Here is a 23,182-nt window from a genome sequence, read left to right as displayed (position 1 = left end):
CAGCAACAGGTACAATTGTTGTCCATGCACTGCACACCAGGTGCTATACTAAGTGCTTAGATACATGATCCCATTTACTATAATCCTCATGAGCAGTTCCATGCAGTGTAGGTTTTTATTACATTTTACAAGTATGGAAACCGAGAGTTAGTAACTTGCTCAAAGTCAAAAAAGCTGCTAAGTAGCAGAGCAGGGATTCAAACTTAGACTTGTTTAAGCTCTACCCCACCTGCAGAGTAACACAGCCCCTAGCCAGAGGGGGCGTTGTACATTCAGAGTCCCAGTCCCCTTCTCACATCTGGACTTCCTAGCAGTGAGCTCTGAGGAGAACCCTGCAGACTACTAATGAAGACCTTTTCTGTTTCATGGAAGCCAGTGTCCCCTCCTCTTCAGCTTTCTCTTCCTCGGACTAGGAGAATATCTAAATTCATTTATGTCTAAAATGCAAAAATCACAAAGAAAAGTCAAGGAGACACCATCCTACTCACCCCCACCCCTTGCTCGATTCCCTGAGATTTTCGGTGGGTTGGCTCTCCTACTGAGAAACTCAGAAAATAGAACGCACGGGGATTTTGAATCCAAATATAAAAACAGCACTTTAATCTCCCCGAAAGATTAACTTCTAAGTATGTATAAGTGATCCATCCACATTGCTTTTCCTATATTAAACAGAATCCTTTAGGAAAAGAACACTCTACTACACTACTATATTGTAGAATACAGACATTTGTACCTCTTTACACTTTGAAGGCATTACAAACTATAAATTTATTCCATCAGACAGGAGTAAACTGCTAAACTAAAAAAGGGGGAGTTATTAAACTATTTTTAAAAAACTTAGAAATGAAAAATGATCTTATTTCTATTTGAATGGCAAACAGAGAATGTCTACTTGGTAAATGTGACGACTAATCTCTTTGAAACCTCAGTCCTCTCTTATACACAGCTAAAGGACAGAGAGAATAAATATTGATTTAGGGGTGATGGAGAAGGCAGCTAACATTGACTGAGCACCCACTTTGAGCCAGGCACTGGATTAGTGCATACATCCTCTCAGTCAGTCCCCAACTCGATGAAGTGAGTACCGATATCATTCTCATTTTGTTGATAAGGAAACTGAGACTTGGGGTATGTATAAGTAAGTTGTCCAGAGTCAGATAGCTGTGAAGTATGTGACATTTAGAGCAGTGGAAACAGAGAAAGGAAGACTTGTAGAATGAGACACAGAAATGGAAAGGAGAGGTGCTGGTATTAAAACAACAAGTAGGGAGCGACACATACACATGACTTGCTCTGGCCACTCCTGGCCCACCAGCTACATCTCCAGCTTCTTGGGCATTTCACTTCATACTCCAGCTGCAGCCACCTGCATGCAGTTCCCTCTGGCCATGCCTTTCTCTCTTCCACTGTTGGGCATCTGTTTCTTCCACCAGGCCTGCAGGAATGCTGTCCTGCTCCCTTCCCCTTTCTTCACTGAAGTAAACTCCAACTTCTTTTAAATTAGGCCCACAGGAACCCTTTCTCAAGTGCTGGTCATTGACTCCCTCAGCCCCAAGCTGTCTTGTGTAGCCCGTCTCTGTACTTACCACACTCATTACTTTATTTCACATTCTTCCTTTATGTCAGATTCCCTAGGACAACCTGAGACTCAGCTTAGGGTGCCTGTGATTTATGGAGGAAGAACCCTTAGGAGGAAAGGGGTGAGCGAAGAGGTTAGGACAGGTGCCGGTGCTAAGCAATAGGGGGTTCCAGCTGGAGTCCACCCTCAGCCTGATCCCATGGTGAGCTCTGGAGCATGAGTTACGTCACAGAGTTGGACTCACCCTGAGGCAAGAAGGACTTTTCATTCCCTCAGCTGTTTGTACCCTTGTGTCCTTCAGTCCATGAGAGCCATGGGGGAGGGTCATGCTACAGCATAATTTCCCAGGTGAAGGCCCCAGCTTGGCCAAACAGCAATTCCTGGTAGAAGAAGGAAGCTGTTAGCCTTAGCAGTTCACAGTGCTCACAGCAGCTGGGACATGGGTCCACTGGCCTGATACAGGGATCTGGGTAGGGCACCAACAGTATCCACTTCCCATTACTCCTCCGTGCAGCTGCCCGCTTGGACCTTGCTGTACAACTAATACTCTTGTGTTTTTCTGTTAATAGATAACACATCTCTTGGGACCTGATGAAATCAGAGAATCCCATCCAATCCAGACACCATAGCATCTCACCATCTCTCAGCCCCTTTGAGAGAAGATGGGCTTCCTGGGCACTGGTTGGTGGTGGAAGAACATTGTTTGAAGTACACATACTCCTGTCTCAGGATTTTTCCAGTTTCTTTGTTTGGTGCTTTCACCTCCTAAAGCATTCCATATATCCCCTGCCCACTCACACATGCACAGAGAATATACCCTTGAGAAAGGAAGTGTCTCTGGCTTTTTCAAATGAGCAGACTGGGGCTATAATTAGGTTACTTTCTGTTTTTAGGTATTGTTATTACATCAAAGGTCTTTTTAAAGCCTCTGTAAGAGCAAAAATGTTTGTATAATCTGATTCAAGTACTGATGTGATCACATTAGGGCTTTTGACTCTGTTTCTAAGTAAACCTATGAAAGTTGGTGGCTTTTAAGCAGAAAATCAATATCAATTGAAATTATGAAAAAATTACTCAATTTTCAGAAAGTAATTTTAGCTTTCTCAAGATAGACCTGATCTACTAAGTATAGAGATGGATTGTACTAAGTCCTGGGTTGGGATATTTCATTTCTTACACACCTTATCTGTAAGATTATCATCAGTATTTATTTATTTATTTAAAAATTTACTTTATTTATTTATTATTTTTGGCTGCATTGGGTCTTTGTTGCTGCACGCGGGCTTTCTCTAGTTGCAGCGAGCAGGGGCTCCTCCTCATTGCGGTGCGCAGGCTTATTGCAGTGGCTTCTCTTGTTGCGGAGCACAGGCTCTAGGTGCGGGCTTCAGTAGTTGTGGCATGTGGGCTCAATAGTTGTGGCGCATGGGCTTAGCTGCTCTGCAGCATATGGGATCTTTCCGGACCAGGGCTCAAACCCATGTCTCCTGCATTGGGAGGTGGATTCTTAAGCATTGCGCCACCAGGGAAGTCTCCAGTATTTATAATTGAAGTAGAGAGAGTTGTTTGTTCTGGCTTTATCTTTTGCCTTTTTGTCTGTTTGACAGTTTATTTAACTCTAAGAACTATGTTAGGATTCTTCCTAATTTCTTTTGCTGGGTTTAGTAATTCTGCGTCAGAGCGAGTGGAATTATTTGTTCAGAGCTGCTGCATTTATGTTTAAAAAATACATTTTAACTTCTTGCTTTTCCTATCTTACTTATCTATACGCCCCCCATTTTTTTCCCTCTGTGGTTAAATTCCCAAAGAAGAAAAAAACTGCTGTGATAGAGATCAGTAGTCATAGCACCACAGGGACAAGCTACTACTACAGTCTGATTTTAATTAGAAAAAAATTCAAAAAGCATTTGTACTTATTATTAAATGTTTCCATTTTCATTAGTAATCCAGAGTATTCATCATATATGTACACACACACACACACACACACACACACACAATAAATCAAAGATGAACACTACTAGCCTTCAGATAAGATAAGATCTAGCCAAAAATAAAAATGCTATTCTTCTGGAGATGGTATCTATGGATGGGGCTACTAAAAATAGAAATATCATTAAATACAGCTGATATCTCTCTAAGAACAGAGAGAGCACTAATGAATATACGTACACATATATAGAGAGTTATTCTTTTAATTTCTTGATTATACCAAGGCTTTCTAAAAGAAATCTATAGAAATCCATCACTTTTATGGAATAAAAATCCATCATTTTTATCTACTTTGCTGATGAGAGTATAAAACCAAAGATACTGGACTTTTTATGAGAAGCTACTATTTTCTTCTGTTATTCTAACATTATTTATAAGCAGTGCTCACCTGAATTCAATTGCAATTCATTATTAAAAAAATGAAAATTCCAAAACGCTCTGCTTTGTACTCCTGATGATAATCCCTTTTATTGTCCAAAAAACATGGTATAGAGCCTGAAACTGTCTCATCAGAAAAAAAAATATATATATATATGTATATATAATTTTTTTTTTAGGTAAGAAGTGGATTTATTTAGAGAGATACACATTCCATAGAGAAATATACATTTTAAAATTACTGTATCTAATTAACAGTTCAGACCAATCACAGTTTCTGACAGTATTCAAGTAGAAAATCACTTTGGGGGTTGTATTCTTATGTTAAGGGGAAATTTACAGCTCCTTCAAAGGGTTCTTAATATTGCCGAATGAACACTGGTAGGTGCGTTTCTGTAAGGGCTGTAGTTCATTCACTAGGCACCCCTCAGGGATGACCAAGCAGATGGAGAAATAACACTGATCTCACATTAGTTCTCAGGGCAGTGGTGGTTGTAGGGTTGGGCTTAGATAGGGTAGAAGCACGATGCTGGCTTTAGAGGGCTTTTCACAAGCCAGGAGTATCTCCTAGGCTTCATGATGTCTTGCATGAAGCAATGTTCAGCCACATCTCCTGGAAACAATTTTCGGTGAAAATCCCCCTCTAGTTACACATATTTGGGCTTAGATTTGACTCGGCCATAGGGCAAGCAGCTTCTGAGATGAAAGGAGAAGACAGGGGAAAGAGGCGTGGATGGCAAATACACAACCCTCTCCCCCCCTGCTCCTGTGGCCGACATCGGTAACCGATTACGGCCCCTTCGCCCCTGGGTCCTGTCAGAGCCTCACAGTCCTGCAGCAGGTTCTGGGCAGCCACCACCCAGACATTGGGCCAGCAAGTCCAGCGGCCCTGAAATGGAACCCACTGCCATTCCCGTTGAAGTCTTTGTGCTGTGGTCTAAAGATGATTTCTGATAGAACATGTCAGAAGGCAGCTTCCTGAGTGAGTTTGGGTTGGGGCGTTCTGCAGAGGGGCCTGCCCTGATCCGTGGAGCTGCATCCGTCTTTCCAGAGCTGAGGCAGCCGAGCAGGTTATGCTGAGAGATTTTGCTTCCTTGCACTGTGGGCAGGATTGCAGCGGTTGTGCATGGGATGTGACCTCGTTGTTTCTGCCTCTACTTTGCTTGATTGTGCCCCAAGCCTGAGATCTAGAATATGAGTGTTTGCCAGATCAGCGGTTACTTTAGAGCTGCGTGAGCCCTTAGAAATCACCTGGTCCAGGGATTTTAAAACCCAGGATGTCGCTAAGGGGCAGGTATCTAACATGGAAGCAGACCTAAGGGGGACTGTGGTAAACTGAAGATGGGCAGCCGTCCTTCAGGGCAGGCCCAGCGTTGCCAGATCTTAGGCTTTCACAAAAGACTAGAAATTTGGATTTTGAAAGCCTGCAATCTTCTGATGTTTAAAATGTTGACAAATCATTTTTAAAACTTTTTTTAACACCATAGACGAACAAAACATGTCTCATGGAAGAGGAAACCATGATTTAGTCTGTTTTTAACAGAGGAGGGTGATATGGACTCTAGAATCCCAGATTTCTGGCTCTTTCATGGGCTCCTAAGGGTATGTATGTCTTCGAAGCACGGACTTCTTGGTGGGTGTTTGGCAAGCGGGGCATTTTATGCTCACTCTGAAATGCACGCAGCCTCACTCAGAGGAAACAGATGCCCACAGCGCTGCTCTTCAGCATGAGAAGTCATGAGCCACTTAAGCTGCTGCAGCCTTTTCATTTCTACAGAAAACCAGGCCCACACACGAATTGAACATGTTTCACCAAAATGATCTTATTTTAAAACTTTAAAGCGCCTCTGTGCCCAGAGATGAACTGTCTGGAAAAATGCATTTTAAACCTTGTGAATGCAGGCAATCAAAAGTCCATTCTACCCCAGACTCCACCTCCATCCAGCTCATCTCTGATGGACCCTCATACCTCCAGGGGTACCCGGAAACTCGTTCTCACTTCAATTATAAGTGCATAGCTGGGTCTGAGGCTAGAATTTGCTCCAGAATGGTGGGTTGAGTATCGCTTTAAAAGCAATTTCTACTTAAGAATCTGCTTTAAGTGTGTCATCAAACACTGAGAAACATGTGATTTGTTTTTCTTCTTGTCTCTCAGGAAGCTGACAGCTGGGAGATTATAGAAGGGCTGAAAATAGGCCAAACCAATGTCCAGAGACCAGACAAACATGAAGGCTTTATGCTAAAGAAGAGAAAATGGCCTTTAAAGGGCTGGCACAAGGTAACATTTTCATCATATTATCTTCAGATCATCTTCATAAATAGAGGCTCTTATTTGGTGTCATTAGGTGGGAAACCAAGGGTACAGTTGTATGTGTAAAGCTAGTCTTCAAGGCCTTGTTTTAACTGTACAGGCTGCAACCTATCATACCTATTTAAGTCTGAGATCTGTAATGTCTGTATGCAGGGAAAAAATATTTTACACGATATTTAAAATCCAGTTTGGACATATTTTTGTTTACTCTGCTTTTTTTTTTAACTTAAATTAGTATAAATATGTTCTTATTAAATACTCTTCTAAATATGAGATTTTATAAAATGCAGGCATGGCTTCCATTGGATGGATTTATACTAATTCCATTATTGAACCAGTTCCCTATTGGTGAATATGTAGCATATGTCTAATTTTTTATTGTATGAAGTTGTGATGAACATTCTTATACATGAATTTCCATTTAAGTCCTCGGGGTAGATTCCTGGAATTATTGTTACCAGTGCAAACTAAAGATGGAAAGTCACTGATCTTGGAAGTTTGTTTACTGCCCTTTAACGTGTATGGTTTATTCCTCTCTACCCAACTCCACATTCTTTTTCCATCTTCCAGTTTTAATTATGGAGAAAATATTTTACACTGTATTGCAGTTACGTGAGTAGCAGGAATTCTGGATGCTTAGGAGAAGAAAGTTGTCCTCTATTTTCAATAGAAGCCTTTTGGTAGACCACCAGTATCTTGTCTGAAATCACTGAAAGAACAGGTTCATTACTTGCCACATCTGCTGATGGGTTTCATCTCAAGGCAGATGGATTTGTGGGCACAAATGGCGGGCTGGTGGCTGCCCATTGACCCAAAAGGGGAAGTTATGGATTATAACATCCTTGAGGAAATATATTTTTTGCAATTTAAGAGAAGGATTTAAAAATTAACAGTTGGGAAATGTTACCCCAACCCCCTATCTCTGAGGGTGGAATAAAAACCGGTCAAAGAGTCTTCTTCCCTCTCACTTGTCAGAAACCTTGGCAGTCGCCCCTGCACCCATAATGTTATACCAGTGCCAGGAATCTCTCCCCACCCTTGTTCTTTCTTGGATTTTGGCCAACTGGCCACACTCCTTCCTGGAATCACCTTTGCCTTTCACTCTGACCTTACCACTTTGCAATTCCTCAAATCAGTGGCCTTGCTTATCTCTTTCCCTGTGACCATCCTATAGGTTATCCCTGCTAGAATTCTTTGATAGATAGAATGGACAAACAGAAGAAAGGGGTCAAAGAAACACATTTTATATAAATGGCTAATTTTAATTAAGCACTCTCAGTCCATGTTTCAGCAAAACTGGCTGTGGTTCAACAGCAACTCTTTCTGGACCTTCCCTTAGACATTTTGCTACATAAGCAATAGGAGGTTCTCCCTTGCATTGCCTTTTCTCTTGGTCTCTAATACCATCAGATATTTATTCAAGCATCAGCCCATTTGATTGCCCAAGTCATAGGCAATCAAGTGTTTTTCAGCTATAGAGATTCCTTCTTCCAGTGCTTACTTCTTCCCCCCCCCCCGCAACCCCAGAACCTATAACAAAGGGGTTACAGTGACCTTCTGTGAGTTCTGTGTAGGGTGTCTCCAGGCCTGACTGCCTGTCACCTCAGCAGCTAAGAGTTCCTGAGCCACATAAAAACTTCCCAGCAGAGTAATTTACCAGCCACAGAAAGACTCCCTGCATCTGTAGAGACTAGAGGACGACACTGGACCCATTGTTTGATTGGGTCCTTGAATGCTGTTTTTTCTCCAGTCAATTGTCCATGGAAAGGAAGTCAACAGCAGAGAGTTCCTGAGGTTTGTGGAGCAAAAATGGCTAGATTCATTTGGACTGGACCATGAGTGTCTTGAAAGAGACAAAAACTGCCCCAAATATATATATTTTCCCCTTAATATAGTTCAGAAATAATTTTTAATCTCTTTTACTAAGAGTGAACTGCAAGTATTTTGCTAAGTGGAGATGCAAGCATATTGATAAGGCTACTTTTTAAACTTTGCAGATAATTCATTATTCATAGCTCCAGTCCACTGGCTTCTGTTAACAGGCATGGGCGTTTTCAGAATTATCTATGGTAGCCAGGGAGATTCAGGAGTTTATCTCCAAGGTGGAAAATCCCCTGTAGACAAATTCCTCACAGAATCACTGTGACCTAACTCAGGTTATTTTCATTTCATTTATTTTCATTTCTCACTTTCAAAAACACCCCACCATGATTCATTTAGAAAGTCTTAGTTGCAGGCCCTGGGATTCCTCCCTTCCCCCCCAACCCCTGACACCCCCATTAAGAAAAACCGTGGTGATGGGGGAGTTCCCTGGTGGTCTAGTGGTTAGGATTCAGGGCTTTCACTGCCGTGGCCTGGGTTCAATCCCTGGTCAGGAAACAGATTCCACAAGCTGTGCGGTACAACGAAGAAAGAAAAGAAAGAAAGAAAAACAGAAAAGAAAAGAAAAACTGTGGTGAGAGATTTCATCCCCATTGGATTATGTATAAAAGAACCCTGCTAGGTAAATAGTATGGAACTCGAGCTAAGATTTCCTTAACCATTTCATGTGACTGACCGTGGCCAGGTGCACTGAATTCAAATACATGAAAATGATCAAACATACTGATTACAAAATGCCAAGCAATGTTAGACCCACACTTGTGAATGTTTTATATAATTCAAAATACTGACAATAACTGGGGATTGTTTGGTTCTTGCAGCGCTTTTTTGTCCTGGATAATGGAATGTTAAAGTATTCAAAGGCACCACTTGATGTAAGTAGACACGATGACTGGTTTAGAATTCTGCTTGAAGTGAGTAACCACCACAGTGTACAAGTGTTGTGCCATAGTTACCAGCTCTGTGCATTGCTGTGCCTGTAAGATTTAACAAATGTTGCGTGGAAGGTGTGTTTTACACTTATGCTCAAGCTAGCATAAAATCTCAAACTGGTGCATGAAGATTTAACTTAACTATTGTGATGTGTGTTGTTAAAAACAGAAGCTTAAACCTAAAAGTCACCAACTAATAAAAATCACCCTTTCTGTCTTAGAGAGAAAACCCAAGTAGGCTTTTTTCCTGCATCTCTCAATAAACTATGCTATATGGGCTTTTTTTGAGATTTAAAGCAACATTTGTTCTTACTGAAGTCTTTTTAAGGCCGATCTTATGAACTTCATTTCTGTTTCATACATTCTTTTATCTTGGGCATCCCAACTCTAAAATTATTCGAAATTATTTTTCTTTAATATAAAAAGTCATTGTTTGTATGCAAAACTGGAAAATGCTCTCCTTCTTATCATTGTATATAGGGTAAGTAACAGAGGGCTCAGATTTCAGTTCTGTCCCCAGCTCCTTCATTGAATCAGCTGTGTGTCCTTGACCAGATGAGGGCAGCCAGAAGGAAGAGCTGGCTGCTCCGTGCCCTCTGTACTAGCTGCCCAATTTTGCCCCAGCAGCAGTCTTCTAGCTGATTACTTGGGGATCTTCTGGGTTGTAGGTCAGAGATTGACCATAGTTATTTTAGGAACCAGTAAAGGTATCTTTTTTAGTATATAAACTGTGCAATCTAGAATTATGAAGTTATGCCAAAAACAGGAGTGAGATGAATAGTCTTACTTATTGAAATTGGTATGAAGTCACTGCAACTTCAGCTGTCCTCAGATTCAGGACCTTAACTTCAGAACCTTAGCCATTTCCTCTTTGTAGAGGTGGTGTGATGTTCCATCTCCTATAGATAAGTTAAAGATTACATTAAGCTCACTTCAGTACAAAAGCACATCACATCACATGTCCTTCCAGCCTTTTTACCAGTCTTTTGATTTCAGATTCAAAAAGGAAAGGTCCACGGAAGCATCGATGTCGGACTCTCTGTCATGTCAATTAAAAAGAAAGCTCGGAGAATAGACCTTGACACAGAAGAACATATCTATCATTTGAAGGTAAAATTGCCTTTCAACAGTTTCTCTGCCAATATCTGGGGAAATCACTTGCCTATATCAGTGGTAAACAGGAGATTGGTTTCACCATTACCTACTCCTCTTGTTTATTGTTTTAGGTGAAATCCCAGGACTGGTTTGATGCATGGGTCTCCAAACTGCGCCATCATCGATTGTATCGGCAGAATGAAATTGTGAGATCACCACGAGATGCTAGTTTTCACATATTTCCTTCAACCTCCACAGCTGAATCCTCACCAGCTGCTAATGTTTCTGTTGTGGATGGAAAGGTATGACTTTGTTATATGAAAGTCAGCCCAGAAATTGCTTGGAAAATTATGCAAACATGTTAACTGTGTCTCATTTTACAAACCAGAAAGAGAAGGTTTGCTTTGTAAACTAACCCTCAGAAGACAATAGTGATATTTACCATCAAAGTTAATTACAAGTATAGATTCGGTGGAAATGTGGACCAAGAGAATTAAGTTTTCCTTTCTATGAATGGAGTACATCTAAATTGTATGTGGCTTTGTGGGAATATTAAGAAGTAGAGTGAACATTTGGTTAATCAGCACCTAGAAATGGATGTCTTCCTGGGTGGTAATAAGAAGACCACAAAGTTTTTAAAGTGAAACTTGTTTTTTGCCTTGAGCTGTAATATATACATGACCGTGAGAGAGACCAGTGAATTTCCCCATGAGGTTAACGCAAGTGGGCTAGAGATTGTGACAGTAATATAATATATTTGAATATAATATATTTGAATGACTAGGCACTGTGTTTAAGCATTGGACATTCATTAATCTCTCGTCTTAAATATACCCAAAGCTCAGAGACAGTAAAGAATTTTTCCAGAAGTTAAATAGACATTAAACAGCTAAGCCAAGATCAAAATCTTCATCTTTGTTTCCAAAATCAGTGCCTTTTTCATTATACGAGGTACCAGATTAAGGAAGGCTGAAGCTATTCTTTCGGCTGTATTAAGAGTTCTTTTTCTGTGTTGCTGAAAAGCTAGAGGTGTTGCCTGTTAAAAACCAAGGTTAAGACAATAGACAGGGAGACAGCTATTTCTGCCTTTGCCGCAATAATTAAGTTTTCTGAACCATAGCCACATTGCACCGCCCAGGGGTCTTCCGGTGCCTCACTTGGCACCTGATATTGAGAATAGAGACATCTGTGAATAACTAGCTGCCACGAGGAGTTGAGTTCAAATGTGTTTCAGCGAAGATCCTGCTTTTCTCTGTTTTCCTACATAGGGATATATGGAATAACATATCCAAGTTTCCTCTGCAAAGCATTGAAAAACCTCATGGAGTAACTGCAAGACTCATCAAATCAGATTAAATGAAACACAGCTGTATTTAGTTTTGGCTATTTTGATGGAAATTACTTACCTAATTTTTGTTAAATCCCGTAAATTGTATTTCACAAGGCTCTCAAACCTTATTTCATTATGGAATATCTCTCTCCTAGGAACAGGGTGTTGGGTTAACCCTAGTACTGACTGCTTCTGAAATCAAAGGAAATGAACCAGTAGGTCAGGGTTATTAGGAAGTAGGGCACTTAGTGAATGACCCAACACAAGATGTGCAAGATAGCCCCCAAGTTTCTCTGGGCCTCCTGTGTTCTCATCACAGAATAGAATGAATCCCAGAGTTAGTCCAAATTAAACAAGAAATGTATCCCAGATGGATATTTAAAAAATATAAATGTTTGACCCTTTGGTTCTTCCAGCTTCTGCCTGTGTCTTTGGCACAGAGTGTTGATAAAAGACATATTATTTTCATCCCTTGTGTTATTTATTAAATAACTTGGGCGCCATCCGAGAATGGAGAACTGAAACCAGATCCTCCCCACTGTTTGCCTTGGAATGAGAAAGCTCTTCAACTCTGGTTTTCATAGATCTGTTGCTCTAGCTACAAATGACATACCTCTGAGATCTAACTCAGTGAAAGATTTCTGTTACATTTATCAAAATGCAGTAAAGAGTGAAAAGAGCTTTTTATCGCTTTGCTTGAATTCTAAGCATCAGATTATGAGACTCTCGAATGTTAATTGGTTTGTGGCCCTGTGAGGGTAATAAATAAGTCTGGGTTTGCTAAGTTTGTGCGTCCTTCAACTGACACAATCAGTTGTAACTGAATATTAAAGTCAAATATGGGGTTTTAAAGTTGTTTCAGCTTTGGGGGAAATAAGTTTCTGCTTTTTTCACAGTGTTTACTGTACTCACTTTAGTATCTACATACTTCATACAACTTTTATTTCACATAAAATCCCTTTAATGGAAAGTCTGTCAGCTATAGATAATAATAACTTGCCAAGACTGCCATTTTATATGTTACAGTTTTCAATATGCATTCACAGCATGACAGGGTTGCTTGCTGGTGGGTAATGTATTTAAGAATCACAGGTAGCTGATGGGACCATGAGTTGATCATAAGTGTACAGAGAGCTTTCGGAAAGGAAAGGCCTTCACTCGTGAGTTGAGTACTGCAACAAGGACACTGTATCAGCTGTAACTTACTGAGTAATGCAAAACTATTGAAAATTTGAGTTGGCATGTCCTTGCAAGTATGAGATATAACATACTTGAATGTTGTCCCCTTTGTTTATTGGTGGAGATGGCAGCTTAACGAGTGTCGTGTCGTCATTGCTTAGAAATTTTGGCTCTACTGAGCTCATACCACATTTAGCCAAGAGGCTTCTTCCATATTTTGAGCATGCCTTTTTGTTCCTCTCTTTTTTAATGTCGCTTTGAGTATACTTGTGTTCTTTTTAGTAACTTAAATGTACTATTTCTGCCTAACCATACGCGTTTTTTTATTCATCGTAGGCGCAGCCAAACAGCTTTCCATGGCAGTCCCCTTTACCATGCGGTAGCAGCCTCCCTGCAACCTGCACGACCGGGCAGAGCAAAGTGGCAGCCTGGCTACAAGACTCGGAAGAAATGGACAGGTGTGCAGAAGGTTAGTTCTTGCCCATTGTGGGCTCTCAGGATGAGCCAAAGAAACAGACGCAAAAGGGGCAAATTATGGGTGCTGTACCTTTCACCCCCCAAGCCCCCTTGATTGCCTCCAGCTTTTTTTTTTTTTTTCTTATTTTTATATCCCAGATCTCCTCTTTGTCATGTCTCGGGCTTCTTACCTGTCCGTTCTCCTGCGCCCTCACAACTCCTGAATCTGGTTTTTCCCTTACCCGTACTCCCACCCAGTTCAACCCTCTCACTTCATTGCGTTAGCAGTTCCCTCTGGCTTCGTTAGCCTCCCACACCCCGGACCCTGGGGGCGATCACCCAGCTGAGTGCTGCCTTGGGAGCACCCTCCAGCCTCGCTGCTGACAGTCTACTAGGTCACTTACACAGCTGCCTTCTCTGCTGCTCCATCTGGCCCACGGAACAGTGTATGTTTCCCAACAACCAACAATAAACAGCAAAATTATACTGATCTTAGATCCACAGTTACCTGGTAGTGGTGTTCCTCTATGGATCAGTTATTAAATACTCCGAGCTAATACATGATTCTTCACTGTACCATCTCTCAGCCTCTTAATCTGCAGAAACTTTCTCCTTCCTTGAAATGAGCCTTAGCACGTTGGTCCAAACTGGATCCACAGACCATTTCCAGTCTGTGAGACAGCTTTCATTTGACCTTCAAAAATGAACAAAACAAAACAACACAGAAACAACATACCAAGTATTTAATACATCTAAATTGATTTAATTTTTAAATTATCTTGAGGTGATGTTGGGCCTAACTTTTTTGATATTAAATTTTTTTCTTTTATGAAGTTATGGTGAAAGGAGATGTTATGTTATTTTATGTCCTCAGAAAAATTGAGATTTGGCAACCTGTGTTCATGCCCCAACCAATTCTTTTTTTTTTTTTTTCTTTACACGTGTGAACTCAAAGTCTGCAGCATTTTTATTAGCCCTCTCCACATTCCAAACTTAATCTTTATGTGAAAATATGACTTTAAGGGGGATGTTATATTCATAAAGTGTGTCCAGCTAACATTCCATTAAAAGGGTTTTACTTTTATGAACTTCAGGTTGGGGAAGAAGCTGACCTCACTGTCCTAGACACTGCAGGCTTGCCTCTGCGGCGGTTCTAGACAGTCAGCCTCTCCTCTAATTTCTGCCACTTTGCACACGCTTGTGGAGTTTAACCTGGCCACCGACATTGCTGAAAAGATTGAGACTGTCTACTGGGACAAAGTCCATTCATGTGACCAAAATAAATTGACATTGACCTTGATGCCAAGAAGCCCCTGGCTGGTGGGGGAATGTCTTTGTCTCCCTGTATGCTTCAGATACTCTGTGGCCCATCCCTGTGCCCTCTCTCCAGTCTCGGGGGTGACCCTACTTCCCCCCATCCTGATCTCTCTACCTGTGTCCTCATCCTGCCATTCTGTTCTCCTTCAGGATTTAGTGTAGTGATGATCTCCTGTCTTGAGAACAACCTCAGCCTTTCCCACTTCAGTCATTCCTACCCATAGACTTCAGCTTCTCTCCCATAATTTGACTTTGCCCTTTTTGCTCTATAGAAGAAGCATTCTTGGCAGCAGGACACCATCTGCTTTCTGCTTTGTTCTCAAGCCTCATCCTCTGACCCGCCCTGCAAGACCTTCTTTAATGAGCCTCCTCTTTTAGGCCCCATGAAGTTTTCCTTTTTTTCCAACTGCTTCTTCTCTGTTTCATTGGGATTCTCCTCTGGCCAACCTTGGTTGCAGGGATGATCAAGATACAGTATTCTGCTTTTAGCTTCAATAATAGTAACTATAGCTTGTTGAGTGCTCATATGGGCCAGGCACTGAACTAAGCACTTTACATATGTGGTATTTTATAGATTTTCACAGTAGTACCAAGCAGGAATTTTGAACCATATTTTTATAGGTAGAGAAACTACAGCTCAGAGAGGTGAAGTAACTTGTCCAAGTTACACAGCAAGTACTTGACAGAACTGAAGGGCTAACCCAGGCCAACTTGATCCTAATGACTGTGCTCTGTGCTTTGGAGATGACAGGCATGCTTCTAGTTTCAACTGCAGTCTCTGGGCTTTCTTTGTTGTTGTTTTTTGGGGGTTTTTTTGCTGTACGCGGGCCTCTCACTGTCGTGGCCTCTCCCGTTGCAGAGCACAGGCTCCGGACACGCAGGCTCAGTGGCCATGGCTCACGGGCCCAGCCACTCTGCAGCATGTGGGATCTTCCCGGACTGGGGCACGAACCCGCGTCCCCTGCATTGGCAGGTGGGCTCCCAACCACTGCGCCAGCAGGGAAGCCTTGCAGTCTCTGTTTTGATGATGGTAGTGGTGGTAGTGGCGGCAGCTGATAGGTATGGGGTGCCGCAGGCACTGTTCTAGGTGTTTTAAGTGCGTCAACTCATTTAATCCTCTCAACTCCACTTTACTCCACTAGATGAGAAAACTGAGGTACAGAGAAGTTAACTCACTTGGACCCAGTTCACACAGCTAGTAATGGTGGAGCTGGGATTCAAACTCAGGCAGTCTGACTCCAGAGCATGTGCTCTTAATCACTGCACCATATTTCTCTCAACAGGGCTGAAAACTCTCTTTAAATTTCAGACCTCTGTATCCATCCCATGCTACATTCCCACCCCCTCCCTTGCTGTGGACTCTCTCTGTCTGTACACTCGGTCACGCCTTCTCCTCAGCCTGTCTAAAACCAAATTCTCTGTCTCCTCTGTGGAAATGGTCCCAGTTCCTGGGCTCCCCTGTCTTTGTCAATGCTGCTCTCATAACCACTCCTGAAACCTCTGTCATCTCTGACTCACCCACCCTGTTCATCCAGCTGAAACTGAGTTCTGTTATTTCTTTGCAAACTTCCCCCATCTCCCCTCCCCCTCATCTACCCTTCCTCTGGAATTCCATTTCTGCTGTCCTAACTCAGGCTCACCCTTTGCCCAGTCTCTGACTGGTACCCACACCCTCAGTCTCTTGCTCTGTGGCTCTGTCGCTCTCAGAGGCTCCTGGGAAATTACTGTGTTTGGACATGTTTGCATCCAGTGCCAGCACTTAGCAGCCGTTATCCCATTGCCCTCGGCTATGAGACGTAGGTATTGCTACTGTCCCCACTTCACAGATGAGGAAAGTGAAATGCATGGAGGTTAAGGAGCCTGCCCAAGATTACACAGCTGCCCCGATAGAGAGGCTGGGACTCCAGCCAACCCACATTTGACTAATCCCAAAGCCATTCTTTGTTCACTACATATAATAGTCCCTCAAGACCACTATTTCATAAAATAACTCTTTGCAAAAATCTCTTCAGGTGGTTCTCCGTGAGCTCTTGAGCTTTAGTCCAAACTACTTAGCCCAGGGTTTAACATCCAGCTTTCAGCTTTCTGGCCCTGCCTACCCTTTCAACCTTGCCTTCCATAGGCCTAATTAAACTTATTTGCTATTTCCTGAACGTGCTTCCATGTTCCTGCCTCCATGCCTTTGCACAGGCTGTCTTCCCAACCTGCAGTGCCCTCTCTGCCCTCCTCCACCTTCCTGTTTTGCTGAAGCCTTTTTATCAATCCTCCAGACGCACAAAAGGTTTTACTGTCTCTTATAAGTCTGCTCTGACGACCTCAAACCACAGTAACTGTCCCTTTCCTGAACTACCACAGCACTTTTATTTGGGGGGGTGGTCTATTTTGATCATTTCATAGCATCGCAATATTGAGGTTGGTTGCATTTCAGAAGTTCATCAAGTAACATCTTCTTGAACCCATAACATAGCACATTTATAGTTCCAGTACTTAAAGAGGTTAGTTATTCATAGGTCTGGACTTCCATCAGTCCAGATCTCAAGTATGTAAGGGAATTTCTTGGCGCTTGGAGAGCATTTTTTCCCATAGAAACAAAATACTAAATTAGTTTTTCTTTTTCTTTTTTTTTTTTTTTTTTTTTGCGGTATGCGGGCCTCTCACCGCTGTGGCCTCTCCCGCTGCGGAGCACAGGCTCTGGACGCGCAGGCTCAGGGGCCATGGCTCACAGGCCCAGCCGCTCCACGGCATGTGGGATCCTCCCGAACCGGGGCACGAACCCGTGTCCCCTGCATCAGCAGGCAGACTGTCAACCACTGCGCCACCAGGGAAGCCCCATAAATTAGTATTTTATATGCCATCCTTATGTACCAGTATATGCCGTCACTAAAATGGTATGTAATAGTTCAACGTGCAGATTATTTATTGTGTACATTTTCTTTAAACCAGAATGTAGATTCCATGAATCTTATTTTATTGCTATATTCCCTGTGCTTAGAACTGTGCTGGGTGCATAGTGTCTTCCAAGTCAGTGGTTCCTAAATGAAATAGTAAATGGATAACTTTGGATATACCTTAATTTATTTAACTATTCTGCAATTGGATGTTTCTTTTTATTTTTTTTAATTTAATTTTAAATTTTATTTTGGAATATAGTTGATTTACAATGCTGTGTTAGTTTCAGGCATACAGCAAAATGATTCAGTTATACATATACATATATCTATTCTTTTTTCAGATTCTTTTCCCATGTAGGTTATTACAGAATATTGAGTAGAGTTCTTTTCAGAACAAGGTAGGGAAGATGAGAAAGTAAGTAAACTGCTAGATATTTAAGTTTTAAATTTTTTACTGTTATAAACTGTCTCAACAGTCCTTTCTTGGCATAATATTTCCTTTTTCCCAGATTCTAAAATTAGATCTAATTTAATGAAATTCTAGAGATTTCTCTTTAAAGGTATTTTTCTTGTCTTGGGCAAGTCCTTATAATCCTTACATACAACCAGACACTTAAGCAAGGAGCAAAATTCTGCCAGGGGTTTCATTTCTTCCATGATAGAAGTGTCAAGGAATGGTGTGCTTGTTCCAAGTTAAGGCCCTAGAAGGATGATTAAACATAGCATAAAGACCATTTCTGGTTTTCATAGAATTTTCTCACCTCCCATCTCAGTTGCTACTTTCATTAGGAAGGTAAGAGAGTAAATAGCACTGTCACCACTTGACAGGTAAGAAAACTGCAGCTGAGAAGTGTAAAGTAAATCAATGTCTCCCGACCCTTAGTTTTGGATCCTTTTGCCTTGAATCGAGTTCACTCACCAAGTTCTCTTTCCATTCTGTTAGAAAGGATTTTAAGCCCCATTTCTATATCTCTACGCTACTTACATACACCATTTGTGTAGAATAATCACAGTTATTTAGGAGAATTAATGTAATATTTACTGGATAGAAGCTTTAATGGATAGGTAGTGTTAGACAATGTCCGTACCAGCATGGTGCTTGTGATGTCGTTTTGTTCTTTAAAAGGCAAGTTAAAATATAGGTCTCTTGGGCTTCCCTGGTGGCACAGTGGTTGAGAGTCCGCTTGCCGATGCGGGGGACATGGGTTCGTGCCCTGGTCCGGGAAGATCCCACATGCCGCGGAGCGGCTGGGCCCGTGAGCTATGGCCGCTGAGCCTGCGCGTCCGGAGCCTGTGCTCCGCAATGGGAGAGGCCACAACAGTTAGAGGCCCGTGTACCAAAAAAAAAAATAGATCTCTTCTAGCCAACTCCTTTCTCCTCTTCCCTCTAACCCCTGCCTTCTTTCTTTGTACTAATTTTCTCCCTCATTCCTTCCCGTTTATCTTCGTTATTTCCTACCCTTCCAAGTCACTCACTTTATTTTCTTCGTGGGGCGCGTGGGAGGAGTACAATGGTGCTGCCTCCCCTGAAATGGGGAGGGGGTGGTGGAAGGGTCCTAGCCCCCTCAGTACTCTCTTCCGTCACCTGCGTTGGGTGATTTCCTTTCTTGAGGAATCTAAAGGCCACTGATGGCCAAGAGTTCCCTGGAAGAACCACAGCGGCGTTTGAACAGCTCACCTAGGGCTCCACCCTAGGGCAGATGCTGCTGAGAGATGGGACCTGGGTGGGACCTGGCCCCCCATGTATTGCTGCTGCCCTGCTCTCTGTAGAGTGTGCAGAGATTCTGAGTCCTATATGAAGACCTTCAGAGCAGGTAGACACATTCCTAACAACAGAACTGTACAACTGCTGAAGTTCCCTTGAGTGTGCTTCTGATGTGACGAAGCCCACCTCAGCAGGAAAATGAGCACACCCAATTTCACTGGGATTTTAATGGCTTTCTACACTAATAACTGTTCATTTGTAAGAGTGGGTTTTGAGGTCATCCAATAAATAATCAGCGGTTGTATGGTTCTAAACCAGAGACCAGTTCTGTTTTCTTTCATTTGCCAGTATCATCATTCTATAAACATAGATCTGCCTCATCATATTTGCCATAATTTGGATAGAGTGCCTTTTATTATCACCACCACCACTCCCTGCCCAGTTGTAACGTATTTTAATTTCTGATTTGTATTAGACCTTGCACACTGCCAGTCAAACCTTGTGGAACTTAGCAAACTCCTGCAGAATTTGGAAATACTTCAGAGAACTCAGTCAGCACCTAACTTCACTGACATGCAGGTAAACATTTTACTGCTGTTGGTCAAAGGACCTTAAGATATTCACTCAGAATTTTTACTGGATTGTTCTATGAATATACAAGGTAACATTTAAAGAGAAATAACTACAATAAGGATTGGTTTATATTCTGGAGTTATTCTTAATACTTTTGAATCTTGGTGTCATTGTGTTAAGATATATGTTTTGAAATGTTTTACATTTAAATACAAACTAACTGGAAGAAGTAAATATCTGAATCATTCTTTCATTTTTGTGTTGCATTAGAAATGATAGTTATGAAGACATAACTTAGATACTCTCAGAATTATTACTGTCTTTTCGTGTAGCAAAAACGCTAATCCTGTTTTCATTTGGTGTAGCAGAAAAATATGTTTTATGGTTAAGTTTTTATCTCTGCTTTTAATGCCCACTGTGCATCAGATATACCTTTATCTCCTGGCTGGTTTGCTTTAGGTGTCTAACAATGATTCTGTACTAACTTGCTGTGCTCTCTTTGTCTATACCTGTATCATCTGTGTTAACTTAATAATGCTTTGTTGCTTTTAACTATTTGTATAATGTAGGCTAACTGTGTAGATATTTCAAAGAAAGACAAGCGGGTCACAAGACGATGGAGAACAAAAAGTGTCAGCAAAGATACAAAAATACAACTGCAGGTACAGACTTTACTTTTCCTTCATTTATACTTATATATATATTTTAAAATATTAGTCTGTATATATCAATTCATAGAAGTTGAAAAGTTTAAAGCAGCTTTTAACTGCTTTAAAGCTAGTGCTTTTCAGACTGAGTTATATTATCTAAAGTAGTGAGAAATCTATTCTTATTCTGGCATAAGTAAAAAGAATTTAAGGCTAAAATTATGTAATATGGCTGTAAAGTGGCATTTTCATCCTCAATTATGGCCTTGGAAGCATTAAAACATATTTTAACAAAAAGTCACCTTAAATATCTAGACTGAAAATCAAATGGGTTGTAATGAAAATTCACTTATATATACTAGATCTTAAAAGAGGCTTTTATGTGTTAACGCTGTCCAAACTTGTATCTATCAATAAATGAAATGAGGACTGCAATAGGTTAGAAAGTAACAAACCTGGGTTCTAATCTAATCACTGTGATTTCCTGGCAGTATAATCTCATGCATTTCTGTTAAAGTTTCGGGGCTTCCATTAACTCCTGGGTAAAGTGATTGAGTTTACTTGATGATCTCTGAATTCCTTTTCAACTCTAAAATTCTATGATTCTACAAAAATATTATTGGCCATCAACATTCACTTTTAAAATTTGAACTAAAGTCTTCATGGCTTGTGATAAATTTACTTGAAATTCATTGTAAATAAGTTATTTAGTTGAATAGTTTAAAATTTTTAAAGTAAGATCCTTTTATGTCAAAATTCATGTTACTTTCTGAGCTTTAAGCTTGAATTTCTGCTACTCCAATTCTAGCTATATATTATAAAGGACTCTTGCCCTGCACAATCAAAATTAGACTTATGATTTTGTTTTCCTTTTTATTGCACTATAAATCAATCTATATTCTAACACAGAGGTAAAAGGGACTGCTTTTTAGAATTCTTCAGTCTTTTAAATAAGTACAATAATTCTTCCTTAATTCTAGTTTTATTGATAACATTCTTTGTGTTTTAATTCTGAATGTATGAATAACAAACTCTTTGTTGCCTTGCTTGCTAATCTGATATATTTGAAAATAAATTTTCACAAGCACTAATGATCGGTGTTTTTTTTTTGTTAGAATGTCCACATTCTATGAACACAATTTTTTGTGGTCTTTTGTTCAGTATGTTTCTGTGCGTTTTCCCTTCTTTTCAGAAAATTAATACTATAGAGACAAATGTGCCAAATGACTTCACAAGAAAATTGCCTAAAATTGCTTTTGAGCATATGATTGTCTAGTTTTGTGGCGGTCGTTTTTTGTTGTTTTTGTTGTTTTTTAAACATGGTATCTATGGTTATCATGGCCAGGAAAAAAGAACCTTAATTATAAATAAAATAATTGAAGAAGGCCAGCATCATAAGAACATATACATTTGTGGATAGATAGCATTTCAATCTTGTTTTTATAAGGTATCCCACTGAACAAATTCCCATTCACAGCTGTGGTCTGCAATAGGTTGGTTCTCAGCGTGTATGAGTGCAATGCCACTGGCTGTCCTACTGTGGTTACGAGGCCCACCATGGTCCCCATATCACTCAGTGTTTTCTGGAGGAAACAGTGTAATTCTGAATAGCCCTCCTATTCACAGGCTGTGCTTTTCAATGTGTGGAGAGTTTATGGAGATTTTTTTCTGAGTCATCAAAAGAAGTTGTTCAAAAAGCCGGACGATATTCTCCATTTCATATTCCTGTCACATTTTGGGGTGGTTTGTTCTTAAATTTTCATTTATGCTCTTTTGCCTTGTTTCTGTTTTGCCAAAGAGTAACAAAATGGCCCTTGTGATTCTAGTTTAATCATTTTGGGGGGAAATTGAAACCATCTCATCCCATACTCAAAGAAAACGTTAAACTTTCGAAAGTAGATTTAGTTCCAACTCCAGTGGAAATAAATAGACTGAGAGGTGGTGGTAAGCTATTAATCATTCCAAGAGAAACCTCACTTCCACTTGATCTGGTAAAACAAAGGATCATAGGGTGAATGCTGCAGAATTTAGTACCATCCCTAGACATTTTCTGCTCACCCAAACCAACAGGCCTTCCAGGATCCCTCAGGATGCTCATTCTCTATCACTGAGAAGTTACTTGGAAGTTTCTTCACCATGCACACCTGACTGGGGAATCTTAAAATCAGCCAGGGATGACTATGACTAATATGAATGTCATTAGTCATCAGTGTTTTACCTACAGAAAGTCATAGCATTTATTTTTACTGTAGTGGATTAAACATACCCACCACTTTCTCCCACCCTAATACACAGGTTTTTCCCTCCTGTTTTAAATGTTTCTTGACCATTAGAATCCCATCTCATGATACCAGGTATTTGTTTTGAGCCCTTAATCATCTCACTACTTGAACCACTTTCTTCATTGTTGTGGCCAACTTGAGAGATTTTTTGTTGTGAGTGGCTCATTTTTCATCCCCTCTATCATCTGGAACTTCTAGTCCACCAGACATTTATGCAGGAACCTAGACTGCCTGGTGGTGGTGGTGGTTATTGTTCCTGCTATTGTTGTTATGGATCTTGTTTTACTGAAGCTTGTATGCAGCGTTCTGTAGTAGTTGTAATTTTTGAAATAATTATAAAATAAATCATTTTAAAAATTGACCTTAGGAAAGTAAAAATGAAGAACATGTTATACTGGATGTTTGATTGCTTATTCTTAGGTAAGTTAGATTGTGCTATTGATGTGAATGTGAATGTTAAAATTTGGACCATATTTCTCCTTGAAGCCACTGGGAAGCTAGCTCAAGAATCCATTGTGTAATTCATTGGAGGCAATAGTTGTCCTAGACGTCTCTGTGGAATTACCTGTTAGAAAAAATACTTCCTGTGTCCCAAAGCTCAAATTTCTCATTCTCATAAAAATCTCAGTATCATCAT

General features: G+C 40.7%; 1 protein-coding gene across 7 annotated transcripts in view; it reads left to right on the top strand.

Annotated features, from left to right (window-relative positions):
• Nucleotides 1-23,182, top strand: part of OSBPL6 (oxysterol binding protein like 6) — a 206,845-nt gene that overhangs the window by 142,018 nt on the left and 41,645 nt on the right. For 6 of the 7 annotated variants that reach the window (XM_029225083.1, XM_029225080.1, XM_029225081.1 and 3 more), the window contains 7 exons: nt 6,102-6,224; nt 8,960-9,013; nt 10,067-10,180; nt 10,297-10,467; nt 13,011-13,143; nt 19,519-19,622; nt 20,186-20,278. In XM_029225083.1, coding sequence (XP_029080916.1) covers nt 6,102-6,224; nt 8,960-9,013; nt 10,067-10,180; nt 10,297-10,467; nt 13,011-13,143; nt 19,519-19,622; nt 20,186-20,278 — 792 coding nt within the window. The remainder of the gene's footprint in view (nt 1-6,101; nt 6,225-8,959; nt 9,014-10,066; nt 10,181-10,296; nt 10,468-13,010; nt 13,144-19,518; nt 19,623-20,185; nt 20,279-23,182) is intronic. The other variant, XM_029225084.1, reaches the window with a different exon arrangement.

This window comes from Monodon monoceros, unplaced genomic scaffold (genome assembly GCF_005190385.1).
Source record: "Monodon monoceros isolate NGI ecotype Baffin Bay Population unplaced genomic scaffold, NGI_Narwhal_1 Super_Scaffold_16, whole genome shotgun sequence".
In the NCBI taxonomy this organism is placed as follows: Eukaryota; Metazoa; Chordata; class Mammalia; order Artiodactyla; family Monodontidae; genus Monodon; species Monodon monoceros.
This window is presented reverse-complemented; position numbering and strand designations above follow the sequence as displayed.